Source organism: Pungitius pungitius, chromosome 2 (genome assembly GCF_949316345.1).
Source record: "Pungitius pungitius chromosome 2, fPunPun2.1, whole genome shotgun sequence".
NCBI lineage: Eukaryota > Metazoa > Chordata > Actinopteri > Perciformes > Gasterosteidae > Pungitius > Pungitius pungitius.
Genome location: NC_084901.1, coordinates 27,707,216 through 27,732,815, shown reverse-complemented (window position 1 = coordinate 27,732,815; position 25,600 = coordinate 27,707,216). Strand labels below are relative to the sequence as shown.

The 25,600-nt window shown below is 41.9% G+C and overlaps 2 protein-coding genes across 4 annotated transcripts; both read right to left on the bottom strand.

Moving 5' to 3' along the window:
• Positions 1 to 72: 72 nt before the first annotated feature.
• Positions 73 to 6,416, bottom strand: cenpu (centromere protein U). 2 transcript variants are annotated; one of them, XM_037459655.2, is made up of 13 exons: positions 6,291 to 6,416; positions 5,735 to 5,780; positions 5,392 to 5,479; positions 4,961 to 5,183; positions 4,393 to 4,477; positions 4,206 to 4,274; positions 4,028 to 4,118; positions 3,092 to 3,209; positions 2,940 to 3,018; positions 2,546 to 2,593; positions 1,830 to 1,891; positions 430 to 586; positions 73 to 273 (listed from the first exon to the last, which is right to left on the bottom strand). In XM_037459655.2, the coding sequence occupies exons 1-13, from the start codon at positions 6,293 to 6,295 to the stop codon at positions 190 to 192; spliced, it is 1,155 nt and encodes a 384-aa protein (XP_037315552.2). In that variant the 5' UTR covers positions 6,296 to 6,416; the 3' UTR covers positions 73 to 189. The 2 variants fall into 2 exon arrangements, with proteins under 2 accessions (XP_037315552.2, XP_037315551.2); XM_037459654.2 differs by having other exon boundaries at positions 74 to 273; positions 5,726 to 5,780.
• Positions 6,417 to 7,821: 1,405 nt separating this feature from the next.
• Positions 7,822 to 25,512, bottom strand: LOC119210589 (long-chain-fatty-acid--CoA ligase 1-like). Of its 2 annotated transcripts, none has more exons than XM_037460757.2 (21): positions 25,442 to 25,512; positions 17,806 to 18,191; positions 17,432 to 17,546; positions 16,947 to 17,011; positions 15,667 to 15,768; positions 14,936 to 15,035; positions 14,667 to 14,842; positions 14,049 to 14,081; positions 13,904 to 13,955; positions 12,553 to 12,626; positions 11,641 to 11,718; positions 11,387 to 11,521; positions 11,117 to 11,251; positions 10,136 to 10,231; positions 9,871 to 9,943; positions 9,706 to 9,794; positions 9,500 to 9,616; positions 9,204 to 9,347; positions 9,004 to 9,108; positions 8,448 to 8,519; positions 7,822 to 8,362 (listed from the first exon to the last, which is right to left on the bottom strand). In XM_037460757.2, exons 2-21 carry the CDS (start codon positions 17,998 to 18,000, stop codon positions 8,222 to 8,224), a joined length of 2,097 nt encoding a protein of 698 aa, XP_037316654.2. In that variant the 5' UTR covers positions 18,001 to 18,191; positions 25,442 to 25,512; the 3' UTR covers positions 7,822 to 8,221. The 2 variants fall into 2 exon arrangements, with proteins under 2 accessions (XP_037316654.2, XP_037316655.2); XM_037460758.2 differs by lacking the exon at positions 25,442 to 25,512 and adding an exon at positions 19,530 to 19,677.
• Between the last annotated feature and the right edge of the window lie 88 nt (positions 25,513 to 25,600).

Here is a 25,600-nt window from a genome sequence, read left to right as displayed (position 1 = left end):
TTAAATCAGGTTCAGGTATTTTTCAAATAATCATAACTGTTTGACTGCCTTTGGCTCCATATGTTTAAACACAGCACGGTAAATGAAAAAGAAAGTACAGTATTTGACAAACGTTTATTGCATCTATCAGAGAACACTCCAGAAGTCATGTTCCTCAGTCGGGTTCTTCTTCCGCCTCCCTCTGGGCTGCTAGTTGCTCCCTCCCAGCTGATGCCCAGTGGTCCTAACCCGCTTGGTCTCCAGCAGCAGAGCAGGCAAGCTGGACGCCCCGTACTGGACGGGAAGAAGCAGAACGTCACGGATCGCTTTTTGGAGATATCCATAAGCATCAGATTACGGTCATAGTATTTTGTATTTAATTCCGTTGTACCTGTGGCCCAAACACAAACACCAGCGCTATTAAGTGTGTGTGTGTGTGTGTGTGTATACCGTCTCCTTTTCTTTGGGCTGCTTGCGTCGGTGGTCCAGGTATAGTCTGTTGAGCTCTCTGAAGTCCCGCAGAAAGGCTTGCCCTAGTCTCAGGTCGGCCAACCGGGCGTTAAGGTCAGATTTCTCCTTTTGCAGCTTACACGCCTCCCGCTCTGCCCTAACCAATCACACGTGTGCAAAGACATTGGGAGGATGTTTAAGTAGGCAGAGGAAACGTAGCTCAGGATGACATTCAATTGGCACCAATGGGGAGGCTTTAGAGGGGACATATGAAAATTCCACTTTTTTTGTGCTTCTACACATTCATTTGCGTAGGCGGCATGTTTACCGACCGAAATTCTGGATTTCTTTTTAAAGCTTTCTACATGAATGCATTAATCTATGAGAATAATGTGGCCAAGATTAATGGACATTTTTTTTTAAGGCCATTAATGCTTCTTCCGGTTTGCACTGACCTCGGACACAAAACTCAACATGCTGCACTCAGTTAGCATTGGAGGATGGAGAGAGCCACCACAGTGCCCTGTGCCCTGTCAGGTCATATTGTCTAGAAGAAGAGAGCAGCATTGGCTCCAGAAAACGTGAACAGGCTTGTCTGCCTCAACAATTGGGTGAAAGTGAAAGAGGTTTAGACACAATTTGGCAAAAGTCGCAAAAATCGTTCTGTTTTCATTTTAATTTTTGCACTTTAACATGACAGACTTAAATGTCAGTTCAGTTTACGAGGATCACATGGTGTTCTTTGTGTCGTTAAATGTTAAAAGATAACAGTACCAATGGTAACTCAAATACTTATCTTTAAAAACAGCGCCGTGTCTAAAAAAAAAACCTTTCTAAAATACAGTCCTTTATTGGCTATACATTAGAGCTGGGCGAGGTTGTGCATTAACAATTATTTTATCGTGCATTAACGCAGTTTAAAAAAATATATATATTATTTTGAAAGTCTGATGTTTACTGCATCTGAATATACATACAGACAGACCATAGGTCACAGGAGGGGGGATTGGGAGGAAATGCTCTCGTTGGTTGAGCATTTGGAGATGGGTCCAAGACTGCTTCAGCGCTCTTATGAACCAAAACAAAGCACCGAACAAAGAAAAAAAATGGAGAAAGTCTCTCTTATGTGGACATTTAAATTTCAGTGGTTTATATTTCATTATTTATTTTAATTAGGTTTAAGATTAAAGATTAGGTAAATTTGAGTGACAAGAAATATTTGGTTATTTGATTATCGCAGAAGATCATTCAATTAATCGCGATTAAATATTTTAATTGTTGCCCAGCACCACTAAATACATTTTTAAAAAGGCTGTTTGGTTTAAAGATGGTAAAAATAAATCAACATTGACACAAGTTCATGTGATACCGGTGTGTGTGTGTTATTAAAGCTTGCTCACCTCATCAGCTCATGTTTGGCATCCAGCAGTCTCCGTTTCTTTGCGTGGATCGAAGAAGCCACCTGACACACGCAGAAACAAACACCGACTGCTCAGTGCTACGAGGCGGCCTGGATTATGTGACATGACTTAAGGGGCTCGTTGAGGCGTCATTGTGCGCACGCGTCAGCTTAAACCACCACCTGTACTAGCACAATGACAACGTTGACATGCTGGTGTTTAGCAGCCAGTGTGTGATGTTAATCGTGTTCACTTTGTGTTGCTATTTGTTCTGAAGTCGGATCCATTACAGCTTTGACCTGACGAAGAAAATGAATGAGCTCAAATCCCAACGTGGGTCAGTACGTTTTAGTTAGATGGCTGAAATAAAGCCTTCTGTTTAATAGAGGCTTGTGAGATTCAAACCGTAGAACAAAAAGGTACATCATATGACCAACGGGACAGTAAATATTGAGTATGTCAATGTGCTGATGTATACTTTTTAACCTAAGCTACTCTCCAACAAAAATAAGAAAAGTGGTTGCCAACAAGTATTGCTGAACTAAACATTATCGTGAACTTGATTTTGCCAAAGAGAATTGATCCAAAAGTCTAAAAAGAATCCATTGGCTTTTATTCGAGGACGCCAGTGAGAGACCGACCTCCGAACATACCTAATCCCTGCATCACTCTTTCAATCCTCAAAATTATAGCCAGAGGCTGGTTGCCATAGTTACCTTGGCATTTTCTTTTTTTAGAACCTTTGACTCCCTGGAAGAAGAAATCTGGTAGCGAAAAAAAAGCAACAGAACAAACATGAATTTGATATTAATCATCGACATTCACTTCTGTTTTGATGGATATGATACAGTTTATGTGTTCACATTTATTGCAACACTAGGATGGTGTCATAGCTCCTTACTTAGCTTACTGGGAGAAAACTGGTTCAAGTGGAGAACTATTTCTCTGTTCTTTGATTAAGTTGACTGAAGTAATTTTTTCCTTGCCTGAACAAATGTAAGTCGAACTCAAAAAAGCAAGTAAACCGCAAACATGTTGAAAACTAGAGTTTCTCTTCTTTCTGAAACACCTCGGGTGTCACAAATTAAAATACAATTGGGAAAGTCTGACCTTTTCCAACAGTTGCTCTTCGACGTTGGAGGAGAAAGATTCAACGGCCTGTTGGACTGCTTTGGACTCCACCGACTCTCTGAAAGAAAGAACGTAGTGTGAACACGAGCAGCTACTACGGAGACACAAGGTGGTAGAATGTCTTGGTTTACCTGTACTGGTCACAGAAGTCCAGGAAGGCATCCAGCACCACCTCCGTCTCGGTGTCTCCACGTCTCTTCCTCCGCTGTTCATCTCGGTTGGGCTTGTGTGATCCTGCAGTGGCACTGCCTTCACAAGGAAAATGGTTGTGGATCACAAAAAAGAAAAGTAAAAAAAAACAACAACAACAAATTCAAAAAACATTTCATCAAATAAAAACATTCCCAAATCTCAGATTTTTATTTAAAATCAAGGAATTTTTTCAACCCAAATGTATTTTTGAAAATATGGTGCAATTTGAACCTGAAAGAGAATATAGAATTATATATATGTATATATACACACACTATTTAATCCTAATAATATACAGCACAGTATGCTAACACGTATTAGTTGGGCAGATGGAGTGATCACTCCGGTGCATATATGTTTGTTGTCATTAATTGTACACTTTTTCAGGGGAGGGCCCCCCCCTTATAATGGTAGGGGAAACACATGATATTTCATGTAGTCAGTGTTGTATTTGTGCTACTTAAGTTTATGTTCATAAACTGAATTTTCAGTAGGCTGTTCAATTTTATTATCCTAAAAACCCATTTAGTCCCCATCCTCACAGCGGGACGGTTTGACCCAACCTGGCTCACGCCGCCTGTCAAATGCTTAAAAACCCCCAACAACGACCACCTTGTGACAAATATAGCAACTTCTTCTGGTGTAATTGGAGAGGTTGTGGGACACTGATGTGATGCACGTATCGTTCTTACTTCTCTGCTGTGAGGCCCCCTCCCTCCCACAGCACGCACAGGTGGCCCACTCCGCGGTCTCAGCTACAGCGAGAGCAGACAAACCCCTCGGCCCAGACTGGCAATGAATCGCACATGCCCGGAAAACGGGTCTGCAACCCACAGTATGAGATCCACTGCTCTAAAAGGGCCTCTTCAGCTCACCTGAAGATGATGCTGTAGGTTTTGACTTATTAGATGAAGACTTTCTGCTTCTGGACAAGTTTAAAACATTTGCTTTCCTTGGACTTGGGTTCTGAATAAACAACACAAAGACAGTCAGAGTTAAAATGCATGGATGCTAAGCTTCTAGCTGCTACAATATGTGTCAGTCAGTCCATACCCAACTCCTATCTCCATCCTCCCCCTCAGACGAGGACAGCACTCTCTTACGGCCCGTGTCAGATATATCCTGGAAAAGAATTAATGTCTCAACATATTGTGTTCACTAGACCTCAGTAACATAATTGTGGTATGTTTTTAAACAGTTGATCTTGTTATTGGAGACATTTTAACACGGGCTTCCTCACCTGCGGCGCAGCGCCACTGGTCTTTCCTTGTTCCGCTTCACTCTCGCTCTTCTTGCCTTTCTTCACCTGCTGATTTTCCGCTGGCCTTGTTGGGACGCAGCAACAGGATAAAACATTGACAGCTAACAGAATAGAAAAGTGTTATGTGCCACATCAAACTGACCCGTTGGATGCGTCGTGTCTATTGTGTTCTTATCTTTATAAAAAGTCACTTCTGACCTTCTGGACATTTCTTCGGTTTTTAATGAAAAGGTATTTTTCTTATCTTTAGGAAGTCATGTGAGGCAGCAACTGTTTGTGCCCAGGTCCCCTAAAGCGCACAGACACTGTATTATACTAGGCCGTGCAATTAAAATGAACTATTGCCCTGTGTAATTATTCACTTTTCGATGGCTTTAGGGGGGAGTTCTGAATGTATTTAAAGTGTATCTTCGTTTACAGCTGTACTCGTATCTTGCCATTACTTTTTCTTGCATCATGTCTTAATTGTTCAAGATCAATCATCATGGTGTAAATATACGGTGTATCCTCATTAAAGTAGACTGGAAAGTAAACTCTTAGACCTCACCTTGCCCCCCCAGTACTTCTCCTGCTCCTCTTTTTCTTCTCCTGTTCCACCTCATTCTCCCCGTCCCTCTCCACCTCCTTCCTCTTCGCACCGGCTCCGCTCTGTTTTAAAGCGCTCTTCCCCATTTGAGGGATTTCCTTTCCCCCAGCTTTGCCTCGGTTCGCTTGACCCTCCTCTGGGACGCTCAAATCATCCTCCATGGCCGTGCTGTGCAGAGGGTTACCTTGTGGATGAGACCGACAAGTTACGAGGTCAGCACAATGTTGGTGGTTTGACATTATGCTAGACTCCGCAAACAAGGCCACGGCTAATTATCAAGAAAATGTAGGAAGAAAAAACAAAGAGGGTTTGTAGTGGAAATGTGCTTTTGTTCAACAAGATTACTGGATGACCATGGATCATGATACAGCCATGTGTTGTCATGAACTTACCATAAGCCTGCTGCAGTCCCTCAAGGAAGCTCCCTCTCTCTATGGAGGACAGGTTGGGAGAATCTGTTTGATCATTGGATGAACCTTTCTGGATTTGAAAGAGACAGAAAAAACAAGTCAAGGTCCATAATTAACAGTGGATCAAGCTTTCTTTACACAACACTGTGATGACACAACTACAGACAATATGTTGAACAGGAATTTCCTCCTTGCTTTTTCCACTGAGAAAAGACACACTCATAATCATTTTAGTACTGTTGTTGTATCTCATAGTGGCTTTCCATTGGATTTAAATCAGTAGTGCAAGTGCTACAATGGTCAATGATCAACTCACCTGACTCACCTGTTGTGTCACAGAGAGCACTTTGGCTCTCCGGCCCCTTTTGGCACTGTGGAAAGACAGCGCAATTCATCATCACCATCCTCCCTCTTCTCCTCCTACTCCTCTTCCTCCTCGGCAAGTGACACCTCCAGACAAATGAGTCTGATGAAGTGACACACTGCAAACCTCGCGCTGTGTAATGTGGCTGCAAAGCCTGAACCAAACTCAATTCAGGAGCACTTTGACACACGAGGCCGAGTGCTTTATTAGGTAACGTCAATTACGTTTTAACTCCATCTGGTATAGGTGTAGTTACGTTACATAACAGCACACAAAACAAATGGCTGAATTATGTTAGTTTGACCACTCTGCACACACATCGTCTAAATTAAAGTGACGTCACTGTTAACTAGCGTTAGGTTAAATGGTTAACAAGCAGGCCAAGGTTAATCGCGTTGTTTCAATGAAATGTGTGACGTTTACAACATAATAAATAGTGGTGTTTGTTATATATGTGTCGTTAGATTTAGATATATTTTAGATAACGGAAAAAAGTAGCTAGAGTTTTATTTCTTACCTCATTGAAAGACGTAGCAAACACGTCCGTTTCTAAACTCGGTGAACTAACGTGACTTCATTTGGACAGAGGAGATTTCCCGCTAAATGATTCAAGTTCCGGACTGTACCATTTCGGATACACAGGGGGGACTTTGACCCATTTATAAAGAAAGGTTACTTTCTAAACTGGGAGTTTATTTGGATGAAAATACATATTTTGACATTAACGGGTGATCATATCATTTGGTGGTAGTTTACCTTAAAAAAAGAATGCACTCAGAATTCGTACAAAAGAAAATAAAAACATTTTCCCCGAGTGGATACACTCAAGCCTACGGAGAGCGGAGGGGCTCAATATCTGTTCTTTTCTTTTTTTTAGCGATTGGACAGGCAGGGGCATAACATTTAGTACGGATATAAAGATCCCTCAAATACAAGACCAATTCTTATTGTATTATTGGGTGGACCAATTCTTATTTGTCTTGTATTTAAATAAATAAATGTTGTATTTCATTTTGTCTGATTGGGTCTAGTTTGTATAAACAATTTAATTTAATTATTTACAAAATATACTAGGATATAAAACGTACTAGGCCTCATGGATATGATTATATTTGTTTCTTTATCACCCAATCAAAAAAACGATTTTGAGAGCAAACCTCATACATTGAAATGACAAATGTAATTTGTAATTAAAAATATCTAAACTGAGAATAAATAATTTATAGTTTTGCTTGAATTTTCTGCTGCAAACAAAAACTTTTTCTCAAAAAAAAACCTCTGCTTTTGAGCGAGCGTTGTCATGTTGAAGAATAGAATTCTGTCCCAGAATGGGGAGATTAGGGATTTCTGCTGTTTGATGAATCTCATGAGGATTTATGTCCAAGCATTGTTACAAGAGAGAAATATTCGGGAAACTAATTTTCTTACTTTTTGTGCTATGTTTGAAATTGTTTTATCTAAACACACAGCCCTTATAAAGCAAAATACACATCGCCCAGCTGTCTTGATGATTTTTAATTAAAATCTTTACAAAGCAAATCAGAGATGACAGAACATTTAAAGCAAGACCAGTCAAAAGTATTTCCAAAAAACGTAAAAAGTTGTCGTTCAGGTTGTGAACAATGTAACTTTAAAATTAATAGTTTAATCCTTCCTGAGCATAGAATAATAATTTAAGAAAACAGATTCTTTCAGAAAATTTCTTCTTCATGTTTTCAGAAATAAATTAAAAACATTGAGTTTCCTTTTGTGCTGAACATTCTCGAGTCCTTGGATTTCCCCTTACATTAGCAATAACTCTCTTTGTTTGGATTATCTTTAACATGGCTTACTCTGCCACTTCCCAGGGTCCTAATTGGACCAAGGCTCATTCATGAAAAGGTTTTAGGACCCAACAAAAAATGTATAACGTGAAAAAATCTCGTTCTTCATTGTGGATTTCAAATTTCTACAAGACAAACTCCAGAAACACAGTCAGAAAAAATCATTACAAGTGACAAAAGAAAATTCAGCAAACAGTCGTCCACTAACGTTGAAATTGAAATGTGCGTGTGTGTGTAGGACGTACTGTGTGTTGTTCCTGAGATGATGCACTTCAACATTTTCCCTTTTAAAAACATCCATAAAATATTATCCCAAAATATCCGATTGGAATCAACAATTTATCACAGAATGTTGTTCTTTACATAGCCTAGGCTAAACTATTTCATCAATAGACACATTTATTTGATCTTCAGAGTACTCTGTGGCATTGATTTGGTTCGAGATGCTCCGAGTCAAGGTCCACTAAGAGCTACAGTGCCTCCTGCTGCGCTTGTTTTCCAGTGCTGCTGGCCACGTGCTAAACATGGTCCTTTCAGTCGGAGAGGATCATTGCTGTGGCTATCACAGCTCTTCCTCTGTCCTAAAAGAACACAACTGGTCGCTTTTTTTCTTCCTTGCCTCTGTCTACATCTGGACGCCGGCGTACAGTTCTTCTATCTGGCCTCTGAAGTACTGTCGCATTTCGTTCCTCTTGGCCTTCAGTGTCGGAGTAAGCAGGCCGTTCTCGATGGAGAACATCTCGGTGCTGACGTAGATGGACCTTACCTGAGAGCAAACACACCAACACACACACGCGTTAGATTCTAAACATCTTCATCCTTCTAAGCTGAATTCTGTGCCGTAGTATTACCTGCTCAAAGGACTTAAGGCCTCCTTCCTTTCCCAATCGCACCATGTCCTCAAAGATGGCCCCCTTCACTTCCTGGACAGAAGACAAAGAAGTACCTCAGAATGATGACGTCCTTTCAAGTAGTAAAGTAGTACTCGGTACACGGTTTCTCAAGAGTCGATGCTAGGCTCATGAAACATTCAGGGAAAGCGCTTAGTGTCTCATTTAAGGCAGCTTTTTCAGCCATCATTCATTTAGCAAAGATAAAATATATCTTACAAAGGCTATAAAATAGAAGTTCACAGTAGTGTGTGTGCATTCATTTTATAAACCCATGCATGTGCATACCGAGGAGGAAAAACAAAAAATACTTTACAATGCAGTGCAAACCCTGCCTATTTATGGCCATTGTCTGAATTCAAAAGTTAGTTTCACAGAGTAGTTTTAAGTTATTGGATTGGATTTTACAATTTATGTAGCTGATATTGTTTAAATCCAATCAATAACAGTATCTGGCCTCAAAGTGGGTTGTATCTGGCCCAAACAGATTGTGACACCCCCCTGGGTAAAGTATTACCGCTCTGCCACATAGGTCCTTGTAGCTTCCCTCCAGTCCCAGGTTCCTCTTGGTCCAGCTAGACAGGAAGTCTGGGTCAGGTACCACCACTGCCACAAGATATGCCTGGAGACACAATACACCAACGGCAGTTAAACAGGAATGAATAGCACACACATCTGTGACACACACACACACGTGACATAATGTGCTCTGCGTACCTGCAGACTGTCTCCATGCACAAAGACCTGTGCCACGGCATCGCACCTGATGTAGATGTTCTCTATCTTTTCGGGAGCAATGTACTCCCCCTGTGCCAGCTTGAAGATGTGCTTCTTCCTGTCCACGATGCGCAGCGTGCCATTCTGTCCACACACAAGCGCACAGGATTACGTTTTCATAATGTGTCCACTAGACGTTAGCAAATAGAGCAACTACGGTAAAAATGCTTTTGTGAGAAGCTGAGATGAGCGATGTGAGGTGCAGTTAAAAACAAAAAAGGCATTGCTTAACCTACAGGAAGCCATTTCCCAATGTCTCCCGTGTGAAGCCATCCATCTGCATCAAGGGCCTCCGCCGTCTTCTCGGGGTCCTTCAGGTAGCCCTGGAACACGTTGGGGCCCTTGACGCACACCTAGAAACCAAAACCCCAGACACACCCGTATGAGTGAGGTATGATTATTTTAAGAGTGTCTGTGAAGAAATCCGCTGGTCAGCGCTCACCTCTCCCTCTCCGTTTACTGCCAGGTAGTTCATCTCGGACACGTCTACCAGTTTCAGAGAGTTACAGGGCAGAGGGGCTCCTACGTGACCTGTGGGCAACTCTTCATTAATAACTCAGGGCGTTCACTGTTTTAAAGGATCAATGAAGCCGTTCTTATTCATTACCTGCTTCCCATTCTCCGGGCATAGTCATGGTGCATCCAGCAGTGCACTCGGTTTGTCCATAACCTTCATAGAACTGAGACCAAGAAAAAGCACATGATATTATTACTGTCATGACCACTACCGCTGCTTCAAACACAGCATTGTGCAATGTAGAACCTATTGGGGTCAGAGAAAGAGCGTCGAGCAGGATGTTAAGATGAGGAGGCTGCATTTTTTTTAATAACCTGCACTGCAGACTTTCAGGACAGGTGTGTGTGTGTGTTACCTGACAGCCTACTGCAGCTCTGAGGAAGCAGAGGACAGTTGGGGAGATGGGAGCGGCTCCTGTCAGCATGAGTCGCACGCGGCCTCCGAGGCTGGCCTGTAGAGGGCAGCACACTGCGTTAATGCATCCTCCCACAGATAACATACTGCATTACAACTCCCTGCATTTTGGACTGTTTTCTGAACGATGAAGTAATGCATTACATGATAAACTAAAATAATACATGCTTGGTGTAACAGCAGCAAAAACTGCAATAAAAAAAAAGCTTTAGTAAAAACAAGCAAGATATGATAAAGAGGTGAAACAAATCTAATGTGACTCAAATCCAGTTCTGTCAGTGGCATTCACATCATTGCACATGGAATATCTCTTGGCAATTCTGACTGATGCTTTTCAACAATGAGATCTCTGTGATGCTTTGGAAACTTACTATGACTATGGCTTTTGCTGCAAGATGCAACTCACAAAATGTCAGGAAAGTCGAAATTGAAAAGAACTGACTACTATTTAACATTAGTTTGAATGTGATTCAATCTAAACACAGCCACATCCCCATTTAGAAAACCACATTATTTTTTCCCCCTAAAAGATTTAATCTTTTTATCCAAGACACACACACACACACACACACACACACACAGTACCAGTCAAAAGTTTGGACACAATTCACTTCAATGAGAAAGAGTGGTACTAGTTACAGTACCAGTGAAATGTGCCAGAATTGACTGATATTTGAAGCTGTTCAGATCAATGAATGTATCTAGAAGATATATGTATATATATATTCACTTTTTTATTTGCCTTTTTTGGGGCTCATTGTAAGGACTTCACACACACTTTTTACAGATTATGCAAAAAAATCTACAGTTAATTGAATTAATTGGAAATTTTAACCAGCCCTCGCAAAAATAAAATGCCTGGACATGTGGGACCAAACCACACAGTGGCATGCTGGGAGTTTTTAAACTATGCTCTACGTACCTGAACCTTCTGGAAGATGAGTCGATCCCAGATACTGTCTCTCCTCACGATGCCTCTCCTTATCTCGGCCTCCTTCCTCCTGTAGGCGAACCCCAGCAGCCATCGCTTTAGGGAGCTGTTGGCCTGCCCAAATATCTACACACACACACACACACACACACACACACACACACACACACACTTAATCTGGATGCTACAATCATGCAAAATGGCAGTGACAAGGACGTCATGAACAGTGACCAGATTCAGGAGCATCTGCGCCCCACCTACCTTATCATACATTCTGTTTAGCAGGCGGGGGACCACAGGAAACACAGTGGGTTTTAGTGTGTTCAGGTCATCTGACAGCAGCCGAATGTCTCCCTGGAAAAAGCCAATCCTTGCTCCGTGCACTATCATCACTTCCTGTCGGCAAATCAGAAAGGTAGAGAGGGGAGGATATAGGGCACCAGAAGTCAGTATTGGAAGATCAACACACAATGCTTTGAAGGACTAATGTTGTGTTTTTAAGATGACTATAATACCTGGACTACTCTCTCAAACATATGAGCCAAGGGCAGGAATGAAATGTGGACATCACTGCGAGTCAAAGGACAGGAAACCTAAAACACAGCATGCGCACATCGACAGGAAGACAAACACACACAGACACACACACAACGATGGATATGAACCAGACAGGAAGGGAGAACAGTCAGCGTTTGTACCTCCACCACACTCTCAAACAAGTGGGCCAAAGGGCAAAAAAGACAGCATGATATCATCGCAGGTGGTCGTAGCGTACGACTGGAGAGAAGAGGGAGAGGCTTTCACTGCGCCGATAATGTTGCATCCGTGGTGACTCCTCGGCAAATGATCCTGATTTGGAAGAATGTTGGGAGGTATTTGGAAACAGTAAAGCTAAACTGCTGTCAGGCTGCACTGAACTTCCTCCTCCTTTGCTTACGTTCCTGTCCATCCTATGCTTTTTAATTGAGTCTCACTATGTTCCTGCAGTATCTCCATACATGACCGACCAAATTCTCAATGGTATTTCGTATTTTTTCTATTTCTCATGTCCCCCATGCTTTGTTCCTCATCAGTTGGAGGACATCAGAGAGAAGAGTTTTTTCAGTTATAGTCATCTGACTAATTAATTAGGTCTTTTATATTCATTACTTCTTCACCCACCTCCAAATCTATCGACACAAGTGGGAAGGAGGAAAGGAAAAGGGAGATGATGGAAGAAGGTTTAAAAGGCAATAGGAGAGGAAAGGAGGAAGTAGAGGAGAAGATCTTGTAGTAGACATGGAGAGGGGGAGGCAGAGGAAGAACGAATGTGGTAAAGAAGGAAAGGAGTAGGAACCCACCCCCACCGTCCCCTTGATTTAAATCCTTTAAATGCCCTTCTCATTACAGAGCTGTAGAAGCTTCGACAGCTCAGGCTTCCCACTCACCTCCGTCATTTTGATGAAGGCTGAGCAGTTGGACACAACATTTTTATGTGTCAGCATAGCTCCCTTTGGGTTTCCTGAAAGAACACACAAACCAACCAAGTTACTAATAGTAAGTATATACACTCACTTAAAGGATTATTTGGAACACCATACTAATACTGTGTTTGACCCCCTTTCGCCTTCAGAACTGCCTTAATTCTACGTGGCATTGATTCAACGAGGTGCTGAAAGCATTCTTTAGAAATGCTGGCCCATATTGATAGGATAGCCTCTTGATGGAGATTTGTGGGATGAACATCCAGGGCACAAAGGAGCCAAAGATGCTCTATTGGGTTGAGATCTGGTGACTGTGGGGGCCATTTTAGTACAGTGAACTCATTGTCATGTTGAAGAAACCAATTTGAAAGGATTGAAGCTTCGTGGCATGGTGCATTATCCTGCTGGAAGTAGCCATCAGAGGTACATGGTGGCCATAATGGGATGGACATGGTCAGAAACAATGCTCAGGTAGGCTGTGGCATTTAAACGATGCCCGATTGGCACTAAGGGGCCTAAAGTATGCCAAGAAAACATCCCCCACACCATTACACCATGGTAACAATGCATGATGGATCCATGTTCTCATTCTGTTTACGCCAAATTCTGACTCTGCCATCTGAATGTTTCAACAGAAATCGAGACTCATTAGACTAGGCAATATTTTGTTGTAGCCTCTTTTTGCTATTTGTAGTGGAGATGAGTGGTACCCGGTGGGGTCTTCTGCTGTTGTAGCCCATCCACCTCAAGGTTTTGCGTGTTGTGGCTTCACAAATGCTTTGCTGCATACCTCGGTTGTAACAAGTGGTTATTTCAGTCAAAGTTTCTCTTCTATCAGCTTGAATCAGTCGGCCCATTCTCCTCTGACCTCTAGCATCAACAAGGCATTTTTGCCCACATGACTGCCGCATACTGGATGTTTTTCCCTTTTCACACCATTCTTTGTAAACCCTAGAAATTGTTGTGCTTGAAATTGTTGTGCTTGAAAATCCCAGTAACTGAGCAGATTGTGAAATATTCAGACCGGCCTGCCTGGCACCAACAACCAGGCCACGCTCAAAATTGCTTAAATCACCTTTCTTTCCCATTCTGACATTCAGTTTGGAGTTCAGGAGATTATCTTGACCAGGACCACACTCTAAATGCATTGAAGCAACTGCCATGTGATTGGTTGATTAGATGATTGCATTAATGAGAAATTGAACAGGTGTTCCTAATAATCCTTTAGGTGAGTGTATGTCATGTATATTTCAGATTGTAAAAGAAATGCTATTAGTTTGTGGTTATTAAGCTCTTGTGTGTGTGTGTGTGTCACCAGTTGTTCCACTGGTGAAGCAGATGAGAGCCATGTCCTCGGGTTGCGGAGGCTGCAGGGACGCGGGGGAGTGTTTGATTAAACAGAGACACATATTTGAAGTATTAGCTGGTAGCAGCTCATTTACAAAATAGTGTGCACTTACCACTGGTTGGTGATGGTTTGACTTCCCAATGGCCTGAGCAGAAACAAAAGCACATCGATGAAGCCATTCAGGAGGATGTCAATTGAAAAAGAAAATGATAAGAACAGTAATAATCAGATCTTAAAAACATAACTGGAAGGAAGGCACACAGGGAAGGAAATTAAATCAAATGAGTCGACACCAAGGCAACAAAAATGAATGACAAAACAAAGTGGCAGAGAGACAAAAGGAAAAAAACAAAAGAACAATAACAAACTCAGGCCCTAATAAAACCAAAATGAACAACAACGCTGATACAGAAACCATCAAATCTACAATGTCAGACTCTGGTTGGATTTACTGCCCCATGTGGCCAGAAAATAGCATTACATCATTGATAAATTGTTGCCCGTGGATGTGTCATTGTGTTGTTAGTACGAGCTGTTCACAGAGCCTGCAGCTTAAATACTTTGTCAACAGGTTTATTTAAAGCACTGCTTGTATAAGCTTTCTTGTTTAAGTGAAAGGATTCTATTTCATTGAAGCGGCACCATATCCCTTCACACACGCACACGTCGTCCTTATATACAAAAAGAGGGACAAAGGGACAAGAGACAGACATAGGTGGTGACTGCTAACCTCCATCTCCTGCAGGCTAAGGATGTGGATTCCGGCCCGTCGCCCACTGTCCACCAGCTCCACACTGGGGGCCTGCATCAGGACAATGTTTTTCACAGAGTGCTTCCTGTCTCGGACACAGTCCAGCACCAGGTTGACTTTGTCGACCACGTCGCACACGATGGTGGAGATGGAAGCTGCAGAAGCCACACGCAGGCAGATCAGGCCACATGCGTGACAACACAGTGACATGTGAGGGCATTAAAGCATGTGTCGGCACTGGGGTTTACCTTTGTCTATGATGTAGCCTATGGCTTCTGTTCCCAGTGTGTCGTATAGAGGGACGGACACCAGAGAATAGGTGTAACATGCCAGCTCACTGATGGTCCACTACACACACACACACACACACACACACACACACACAGTTAATAGGATAAGTCATTCAGCAACAACACCAGTAGATAGTACAGCAGTAAATTTATAAATAGGCTGAAAATGCACTACGTCAGCACTGTCAGAGTTCATAGATTCTTGACTCACATGTTTCATCGTTGAAATGTTCAATTTAGCCTCTCGATGTATTAGCCATTATTATTATTATTATGTTATTTTTTAAATATGTTATTGAAAACGTATTTGGTATTTCTTGTCTTACTTTTTTTATGAGAATAATCATTCTCAGACGTGTGGGACTGGACGGGAGGTTTGTCCATACCATGGTTTCAGTGTACACTATGGCCTTCAAAGTGACACTAACATTTTTGTACCTTTTTCTGTTTATATTTTAAATCAGCACCATTTAGTGCTGTGCTGTATGCTATTAGCTATTGGTAGTTGCTGTTTTCCATCTACATGTGAATGTACAGACTACTTTGATCCTGAAGATTGGCTGACGTTTGTTCATTGGACACAATGATATGTGTAAGTCACATTGAATCTAAAGATATGAATGTGTGTCCATGTGTTTGGCCCGTGTTATTGGTCGGTGAAGCAGATCCGGCTCAAAGGCTGGGCCTACCTCAGGTCTGTTCTGAGAGAAGATGCCGATGTGGGGGTCTGTGGTTTTGGAGTGTCCTTTGTGAAGAAATGCTGAACCGAGATTCTCTGATCGCTCCATTACCTAAAACACACACAAACACACACACCTGTCATTGCTCCACAACCTCACCACTATATAAAACTGTGTTCAGCCGCATTCAAGGGCTGTGTAATTCCAAACAATAACATGCACTTGTAAAATGGACTTGTACAGCGCTCTTCTAGTCTTCTGACCACTCAAAGCGCTTTAACACTACATAACATCACTCACCCATCCATACACTGATTAGAGGACCTACCATACGCAGTGGCACCTGTCCATCAGTAACTAACATTCACACACTGTAGTCACAGCTAGAGGAGCAATGCTGGGATTAAGTGTCTTGCCCAAGGACACATTGACACGCAGGTTATCAGACCGCCAACCCTCTGATTGGAGGACGGCCGCGCTCCCCAGAAAAGGTCACGCGCCCATGTGCAAAGCCGCTGCTGATTCTGCGGCGTAGTTCCTTGTTGAGGAATTCCATATAACAGGATACATTCATACAACTACTTTTATAGGTCATTTATTTTAAGTTAAAAAAACATATTTAACAACATATTACCTACACAAAAATAAGTAAATGAACTAATGAACATTCGAATATCAATTTTTACATTCAAATATCTGTTTTTAACACTGAATCCCTTTTAGTTACGTGAAGAGAGACGTGTGCCTGTTATTGATGTTTTGTGGTAGACATACTGTAATGGCAGCAATAGGGTCTGTAACAACTAGGGTTAACAGATATATTTTGAATATTAAAATAACCGGGGAATGTCTTTCTCTCACCCTGAAGTATATCATTCTCCAGGGGTGAAACATATCTTCCCAAGTTAAATGAAATAAGAGGAAGATTAACTTCTCTATCTGTATTTTAGTATTCTTAGGTTTTAAGGCTCACTGTCCAGCGCAGCAGGAGCAGCAGAGATAAAGCTGATGACGCAAGGAGGAAGTCCCCCCATAGGCCAGACCCCCCATTTCAGAGACCGTTCAGTGCAGCCCATGCGGTTGGCTGAGTCCATAGGGGGCGCCCCAAAACAAAGCGGTTTTAACTGAACTTCACATAAAAAACTAAATGCAGAGTTATAAATTCTAATTCATTAAATAACTAACAATATACACTGAATTAAAACACAAAGGTCATATTCATCTTTATTAAAAACACCACTGTGCTGCCTGTAATCTTTAGCCCAAGAAGTGTTTTTAAGGGGACTCACCTCTCTGTAGGACATCCATTCATAAGGTTGTTTTGGTTTCCTGGAACCAAGACAGGGGCCGTTACCTTGAAGATGAAAGCAAAGGCACAGAGAGGGAGGAGGGGAATTGAACAACAAAGAGGATTTGACCATTTTATCCCAAATACACACTGAACCTAATGTGAGCTGTATTATCTGGTGCTGACATATGGGAGGAATGCTTTTGGAAAAACACACACATCGTTATGGCTGCTGTAAAACTATGTTGTTTATAGTGCTAAGATGGTATGTGTCAAAACCTCTGGCTTTATAGTGTTGAGTTAAAGTAATTTAAAGCAAACTAAAATAAGCCAAATGAGTTCATGTGAGTAAATGTAATGTTAATATGTACCTCTAGTTTACTGTTATGCCAGGGTATCTAGAACATGAAACTATGTGCACGAGGAAGGGCCTGTTTACTTCTTGGTTAGTAATACATATGATATATCAATCCACTACTGACTTACTGGAGACTCTGAGCCCTCTGAGGAAGAACTCATAGATTGTTCTGGCATCTTCGTAAAAATGTGAAATGTGCTCCGCTCCATTCGACATAACCGATCGGCGGGCAAACTCCCCACCCTGAAAAAGACACACAAGTGTGAGGTGAACGATGCATATGACAGTAATTTCAACATCTGTTTCCGTCTCTTGCTCGGATAATTAATTCACAGGAGACAGCTGTTTGGTTAATTGTGGGGCTTGCAGAAAAATGGAAAAGATCTGGAACGGCATGCAGCCTGAGTAAGTGGAACATCCTGGTATTTATCTATTTGGCATACTGTGTAATGGGACATAACAGTTATATAGCAATCCTCTTTAGGAATCTGTGCATACTCACGGGAACCTCAAGCGACTGCATACAGAGGTCACAAACTGGTGGGAGGGCCTTGGGCCGTGTTACCAGGTAGTAGCTTGTGGCAGCAGCAACTGCCCCCATGCTGACCAAATCAGGGGTGGAGACGTTCCTGATGTACTGGCTGACATCATCCAGATCTGGCAACTTGAGCTTCTGTAGGAAGTCCTGGCTCATCATGACGCTGCCGACGAGTACCCAGGCGAGTGTGTGTTTGTGAATGTGTTTGGTGTGGGAAATTGTGCATGTGTTGAATGAATGGCCGGCTCGGTGTGTATGATGGCGCTGAGAGCTCTCTCCTGGCCCTGAGGTGAGCTAATGAGTGTGTGTTGGTGGGAGTGTGTGAGGTGGGAGTCTGGACAGGAGGACACCTAAAGGGAGTAAGAGACATGATTATTATTTTGAGTCAATACAAGCTGTCACGGCATAGACCGAGGTGGTGGGCCCACCAACCGGCAGACAGAGGCATCCAGGAGCTGAGCATGGATAAATAGGCCAACTCCGGCCTCAAGAAACAAAGTCTTTAAACGTCCTTGGGGTAGTAGTCATGCATGTGTCTGTATGCACGCATGTGCCAGGGAGGAACTACCGTGTGCAGCGAGGAGTGGACAACTCTGCTCTTTGTATACCAACATCAAAGCATTGTACATTTGTTGTATTTTCATTCTTGAATTTATTCTGACTCAAGGTCAACCTCCAGTAGAACGTTGTGTTTCTACAGCGTACTCTCATACACAGCCAGTTTGTCCTGGTGCTACAACCGTAGAATAAAATAAGCAGCTCACATTTCAGTAAAATTAGATCTCTTCTTGCATGTTAACCGGATTAACTGAGGGACAAGTTGAGCAGGTTCTGTATGTTTGTGTTTAACAGGTGGGGAATAAGGTTCTTAGTGTAGTGACATAAACACACACTCACAGAAATGGACACACATGTCAGGGGGCACAGTAGAAGAGCGGTTTAAGAATAAACAGATTGGAAAGTGTGAGGTCTTTAGGTAATATGCGGACAGGTTGACCTCTATGTGAACCTGAAACAACAGCCATCACAGTTCTACTGACGGCCCTGATGTGACATCACAGTGAGTCACCCATAGGCAGACCGATCACACAGACACCAGTGAGCTTCTTGTCATTTGTCGGAACGGATATTCTCACAAAACTCCCCAGTTTACCTAGGGTTATAACCCACATCAACACTCATTGCCATAAGCTACTCGTCGTACTAGAAGGTTACAAATTAAACTTTAGACTTTTAATGGGAAGAGTGTGATCTTTCTGCTTCAAGTGTTAAGTTCTGCTCCAAGTTCAACCCTTTTTTCATGTTGCTATTTTCAGACTCATAAGGTACTCCTTTCTAGATAATCATTTCTCAAGTGATGGCATCCAATTCACTTTACAACCATTAGGGTTGATAATAAAGCCCTTACACTCAGTACTTACAAATACAGCTCACAGCTGCTGTGTTTTCCGGCACACGGTAAAAGACATTAAAGATATTGGATCAATGGGGTGTAATTGCAACAAATCCACTCACCCACAGTCACTGAGATACTTCAAAAGTTACGGACATGTATTTGTGTCCACCTCTGAGCTTTAAAAACCTGTACAAGACGCCTGAGATCTATAGGTTTCAATAGCTGCACTTCTTTAAGAACAATTCAGAGTTTACGATCTACTATTCTATTCCCTTTGAATTCCCCTCCTCACCTGTGACAGAGAGCAGCCACGTGAAATACCGGCTTCCTTTACTTTTTTTCAGCTGAACCTCCACTGACTGCGACCCTGGGAATGCTACTACTACGGCAACCTGCCCACTCACTAGGTCCTTGCACAGAGGGTGCACGGATATACCACTGGGACAAAGACTGTTACAAGATACAACTCGGCTAATCTTCCAATCAAAGGTCAGTCTTGCTCAACGGAGGGCTCTGACTGGCCTGGCTGCATCAAGACGGTCGCTCTGATTGACTCAACTTGGTGTAAACAATCAATAAACGTCCTCATCCACAAAAAAATCAATGAGATAGTAAAAAGCTGGAGCAAATTAATCAATGCATTTTTTTTGTAATTACTATTACCAACACCATAAAATATATCGCATACTACCCAATATATTGTATTGTTGATAAACACAGCCTTTCCCATCTGTGGATTCCATAAGACATGAATAGAAATGGGACTCCCTGGACTAAGTAGCTCGTAAAAGCCAGCAGGTTAAAGCAGGCCACGTTTGCCTCACCTTTCCCCCCGTGACCTACAACCCAGTGAGGGGGGGGGAGGGGCGTCTGAGATGATTAGGTGAGAGTGAGATGAAAACTGATCAAAGATAGAACTGGAGAGAAGAAGGTGACCGGTCCACCGAGGTTTGGCGTCCTTTTGTTGCTTTCATATCGGGCTGTCTATTGTCTATTGGCTTCAATAATGTCCCAAAACACTGAAAGATTAGATTAGCAATTTGTGTGATAAACAATCTCACTCTCACATGCAGCTAATTGATGCATAATACAAAAAAACAACAAATCCAATGCTGTGTGTAGTGTTTTGTTCTTTATAAAACAACGCTGTGCAACAAGTTTGGGCTGGTTGATTTAGCTTCTCACGGCTTAACTTAAATCCATCTGACAAAATTCTCCATAACAAGAACTTCAGTAACAAACACCCACAGAACACACGGATTGGATTGGCTTCGATTCACGTTCATTGATTCCCGTCTTACAGGAAGGGTTTGGGTACAAACAAATGGGAATTGTTCCAGGATTCCTCTAACTTCGGCAAGAGAAGACATGATTTTACCTCTGTTGGATTTTGTGCTGAGGGGCTGTCGTCCCACTTCAGCCCAAACCGTACAATTCTGTGTCCGTAATGGTTAAAAAACATGCAACGTGATGCTTGGATTTATTTTATTGCTTCCATGTCTAGTGCCACCTCAATCACATCCTCTGACCTTCACTGCAGTCCCTCTAGTCAACACGTCATGCTTCTCATCAACAAAGGGGTTGTTTTCCGTCTCTTATCCTTGAAAGAATTTAACTGTGTGCTCATCAGAAGACAGGACTGAGATAGTCAGGAGGTCACATATGTTCTCCTCTCATGAAGGAAAATTCTTTCATTAGAATAGGAATTATATATATATATATATGTGATTATAGAACAAAAGAGAGAGATCTGACTGTTATTCTATAGACTAGTGTACAATTCATTTTAATTCCTTTTCCCCAAAAGCAGCACAGGAAAAACTCCCCGGGGGGCATGGTTACAATTAAATTAAATATGAATACTTAAAGATAAAAAAAACCTTGATAGTTTAGGGTAAAAACAAACGTGTTTCAGTCAGAATTCATCTGGAATAGCAGTTTTATACACACTGCTGATTCACGCTAAGTATCAAATAATAGTTAAAGCTGCTAGCAGCGTTGAATGGACCTTTGCCTCTCCTTGCATGTCGGGGGGGCAGCGGTCAGCCAGAAACGCGGTCAAAAAGAGAAAAAAACATAAAGTGGTCAGCCAGGAATCAAAACCGAGTCTACAGCCTGCTATGTTTGGAGATAACCTCTCGGCCAGTGGCTTTATTGCAGTTCTACCATCAAAAAAATATGTTGGATCACCTCCATTCAGTCAAGGCAAGGAATGAGATCTGTGGGAGCTTCATTTGCAGTTATTATTTAGTTATTTCTTTTTTTCGTAGTCAATTTAGTTTAATCATTTTTTGTTATTATAGTTTTTGTTGCAATAAATGCGAAACCAAACGAAAAAAACTGCCTGTGTGAAAGAAACTAAAATGTAGGTGTAGTGGCCCTTTGACGTAACAATTTATTGGTTATGAGGAAAAAAGGCCACGACGGGAAATAATAAAAAGATTTGGAAAAAAAGACTTTGTAACTAGAAACCTTACCACTGGGCTACTTGCATTGCTGTTTAAAGATGCTCAAAAAGTAAATAAAATATGTAGGATCACCTGTGTTCAGTCAAGGCAAAGGACAGCAGCTAATCAGACATCTTCTGCTCCATCAAGAAAACAAAAATTGAACTACACATGCTGTGTGACAACATGGATCGCTTGCTGAAGAGAGCAGAGCTGTGGTCAAGTGACTTAACAGACCTCTTTATCAAGTGGATAATTACTCTCCAGTGATGACAGAAGTCCAGCCATGTCGGTCACAGTGGGACATTTGACCAACTTGATTTATTCATTCTGCTGATATGCAGGAGGAATATGCACAGTCGTATCAAAGCTGCGGCCTCCAAATGAATGCACCTGGGGCTTCTTTATGAACACGTTTATGGGGCGCTATTAAGTCAAAATGCCATTAGGAAGCATTGAAATCATGAGGTAACTACATCTTTAACTGGAAATGTGTTTTCTAAGTTTAGTAAAGAGTGGTGTTCAAAGTATAGCGTTTGTTCAAAAATCACCATACCTGTACTTTTTTGAAAATCACTGCATGGGAATACTAAGGCCTACACTAGCATCATGAATAAAAATGTCAAGCCAGAAATATCAATGTTCCTTGGAGTTATGACATTTGACATCGTCAAAGATTGACCACAATGGACGCAAGCCCACGCCTGAAGTTGAAATTGATCGGATTTAAACTCTCAGGGGAGTTTGTTCGTTTGTAAATCAAAAAAAGCAAAATTACAGAGAACAACTATAGCACCCCCTAATGTTCAAATATTCTGAAAATATTTGGGAATGGTCAGGAACCCAATGCGAACATATGCTAGAGATTTGGTGAGGAGAGGCCAAATACTTTTAAAGTTATAGGCCTTTAACTATTAGGCCACACCCCTTACAAACTTAATTGGTTTATAACTGATGAAAAATGAGTTATCAACAATCTTTTTACTTTAGATGGCATTGAGCCAATAATCAATCCCTGAGATTTCCATAAGAATCGGACAAAGCGTCTGGCAGGAGTTCGCAAAAACGTGTTTTTCACAAAATTCAAAATGGCGGAAAAATTCGGTAGGTGCATTTGCATACCGTGATTGACTTTTTGGGGCAAACATTTCCCCAGAGGGAGCACTTAGGGGTGCTAGAGAGCACTTTTTTTTAATCCCCAAATTGTGCAACCCCAAGAATATCTCCATTTTTCGCACTTCTGAAGTGCATGAAAAAATTCAAGAGTTTTTGAATAAATGATAAAGGCCTCAAAGTGTGATTGAAGTAGTAAAATAATAAAAATAAGAATTCTTCAAAACACGATAGGGCTTTGCATTTAATCTGAGTATCCAATGTTACACCACATTCCAAATAGGGTTAGGGTTGGGCGGTGTACCGGTACTAGAAAGGTTCCGCGGTACCCTTCCGTTTAGAACGGTATAGTTGTGACTATTTTAGTACCGGTACTTTATTAAAAAAGCGCACTCAGTGTTCCGCTCCCTGTACACATTGGCTGGGTGGGCGGGGCTTCCAGCTCACGTGCAACAGGCAGCCGTCACTCACAGTCATCTCGTGCAGGAGCTGTTGTCGACCGTCCTTGGCTTGTTGAGAGAAAAGATGCCAGAAGTGAGATTGGGAAATACTTTAGATACAAAGTATTTATTATTTTACGCATTTTTTTGGTCTCAAAAAGAGGAAATGTCCGGCTAAAAGAGGATGTCTGCTTGGTCTTGTGTTGCATTTGCTGATGTTTGACTGTTAGGAAAGTTGTTTGCATTGCTAACGAGACGTCTTGCTAGCAGCTAAACTTAGTGAAACCTGTTGAAATCCGCTTACCTTGTTTATGACAAACTAGCAAGTCAACATGCAGCGTCAGGAGGTTGGAGATGAAGCAGCGCCGATGTTTTTTTGCGTAATAAATCACATGTGTGGCGTGAGTGCGTGTGCAAATATGCAAAAGCATGTGTGTCACACGGGGAAACCGTGAGAGATGGCAGCCCTGTAGCTGTGTTGGCTAGTTTGACAACAACTTTCCTAACAGTCAAACATCAGCAAGTGCAACACAAGACAAAGCAAGACAGCAAATAAGTTACTGAATAGTCCAGCAGAAATATATAGATACAAAATAACCTACAGTTTCACTCATGTGCCTATGTGATCATGAGGTCAGAATGCACACAAAATTGTACAAAATAATACACTCTAGATGCAATTTTCATTGTCGTATTTCAATAAAAGGGAGAAATTGCCCCTTAATTATGTGTCCATCTTTAATGTACTCAATCCACATAGCTTTAGTTTTTTCCCACCTCAAACAAACGTCTGTAAAATGATGTAAACGTATAACGATGTAGTCATATAGTCAGATACGGACAATAGGTCTACATAGTTGTGTATAATCAATGCTATGATTTTACCATGTCATTTTCATTAATAGCTTGCTTTGGGCTAATGCTAATATGAAATGACATCTGTTAAGTGCTCAAAAAGCTGGGCATGAACAGGCTGCTAAAAAGGGAACCTTACAGATGTTTTATTTATTACTATCATAGATAAATATTCCAGTATCTTATTTCTGGTATCGTATCGAAAAGTATCGAAATATTTTGCCGGGTATAGTATCGAAGTCAGAATTTTGGTATCGGAACCCTAGTTCCAAATACGTAACTACGTCACATGTCCTTCAGAGACTGTAAAATCAAATTCCTTCTGTCATTTTATGAAAGCACGTGACTCGCAGTTCTCATCCTCAGCGCATCCGCGTGCATACCGAGGAGAGCCACGAGGGCCACGACACACAGAAGACAAAGGGGGGAGAAGGAGGGGGGGGTGAAAGGAACCAACGATAGTTGTCTCACTTCAGGGATGTCAGCCAATCAGTGACGAGTCACCTTTCACCTTAAAACCTGCAGACCCAGTGTCACGGTGACCCCTGTCGTTATGTTTGACATTTTTGTCTGCAAGAGTAATGTCCTCTACTCGGTTCTACGGCATGTATGTTTACTAACGTGACACCACCACCACAACTACCGCATAGAAGTGAACACACCGGCGAGCAGCCGCCAAGCGCCCGGCAGCGTCCGTTAACACGACATCTTAATACCGTTGGGTGTTACAGTCAGCTTCAACTCGTAGAACAATGTTTAAGGCTGAAGTGAACACGTGTAACTCATGTTAACAGTTAACTTTCGGGAGAACTCAACCTTAACTCCCCCCGGCCCACATGCAAGTTTTTGGGAAAAGGGGAGCAAACTCGTACAGAATATGGGACCTAAATGAGTTTGGGGAGCCAACTCGTACAGAATATGGGACCTAAATGAGTTTGGGGAGCCAACTCGTACAGAATATGGGACTTAAATGATCCCGACCCCGTCCATGAAGTAACGCTCCATGTAACGTTACACTAAACAAAACTACATCTGGTTTACCGCGCACGTTGCGCGCTGTAAAACGTTGCTAGTGATGAGAATGAAACATTCAGACATTTTGAAATTGAAAGTTACTCTAGACAACTGTCTTAAATCGATCTAGCATGGGTATTCATGTTTAACAACACTGAAAGATATTTGAATAGTTCCGACCTGACTTAGCTTTCAATACTACTAACGGTACATGGGTTGTGTCTGCTACAGGTATACCGTTACATTCATGTAAAGCATGTAGTATAACAAGGGAACAAACAAACGGACATTTTTGGGGCACGATATTAAAACGCCAACATTAGCGGACTTCCCACCTGTTAGCAGCGAATCTCCCGGCTTCTTGTCGGTCCTTACCATGCGCACCAAAACCGTAAAGAGTACAACTTCCGGGCAAATGTTTCAAATTAAAATAATTTCTTAAGCGTAATTAACGAGCTACATGGTAGAAAGTGTGTGATAACGTACAATAATAC

Excerpts from the sequence above, each read along its gene's own strand:
- cenpu (XM_037459654.2), bottom strand. Across the intron at positions 3,019-3,091 it reads GACTTCTGTGACCAGTACAG|AGAGTCGGTGGAGTCCAAAG; the intron begins GTAAACCAAGAC and ends TCTTTCTTTCAG. Across the intron at positions 2,594-2,939 it reads AAGAGCAACTGTTGGAAAAG|ATTTCTTCTTCCAGGGAGTC; the intron begins GTCAGACTTTCC and ends TTTCGCTACCAG.
- LOC119210589 (XM_037460757.2), bottom strand. The coding sequence starts at position 18,000 with ATGATGAGCCAGGACTTCCTACAGAAGCTCAAGTTGCCAGATCTGGAT. Across the intron at positions 14,082-14,666 it reads TTAGCCTGCAGGAGATGGAG|GCCATTGGGAAGTCAAACCA; the intron begins GTTAGCAGTCAC and ends GTTTCTGCTCAG. Across the intron at positions 9,348-9,499 it reads ACATTGGGAAATGGCTTCCT|AATGGCACGCTGCGCATCGT; the intron begins GTAGGTTAAGCA and ends GTGTGTGGACAG.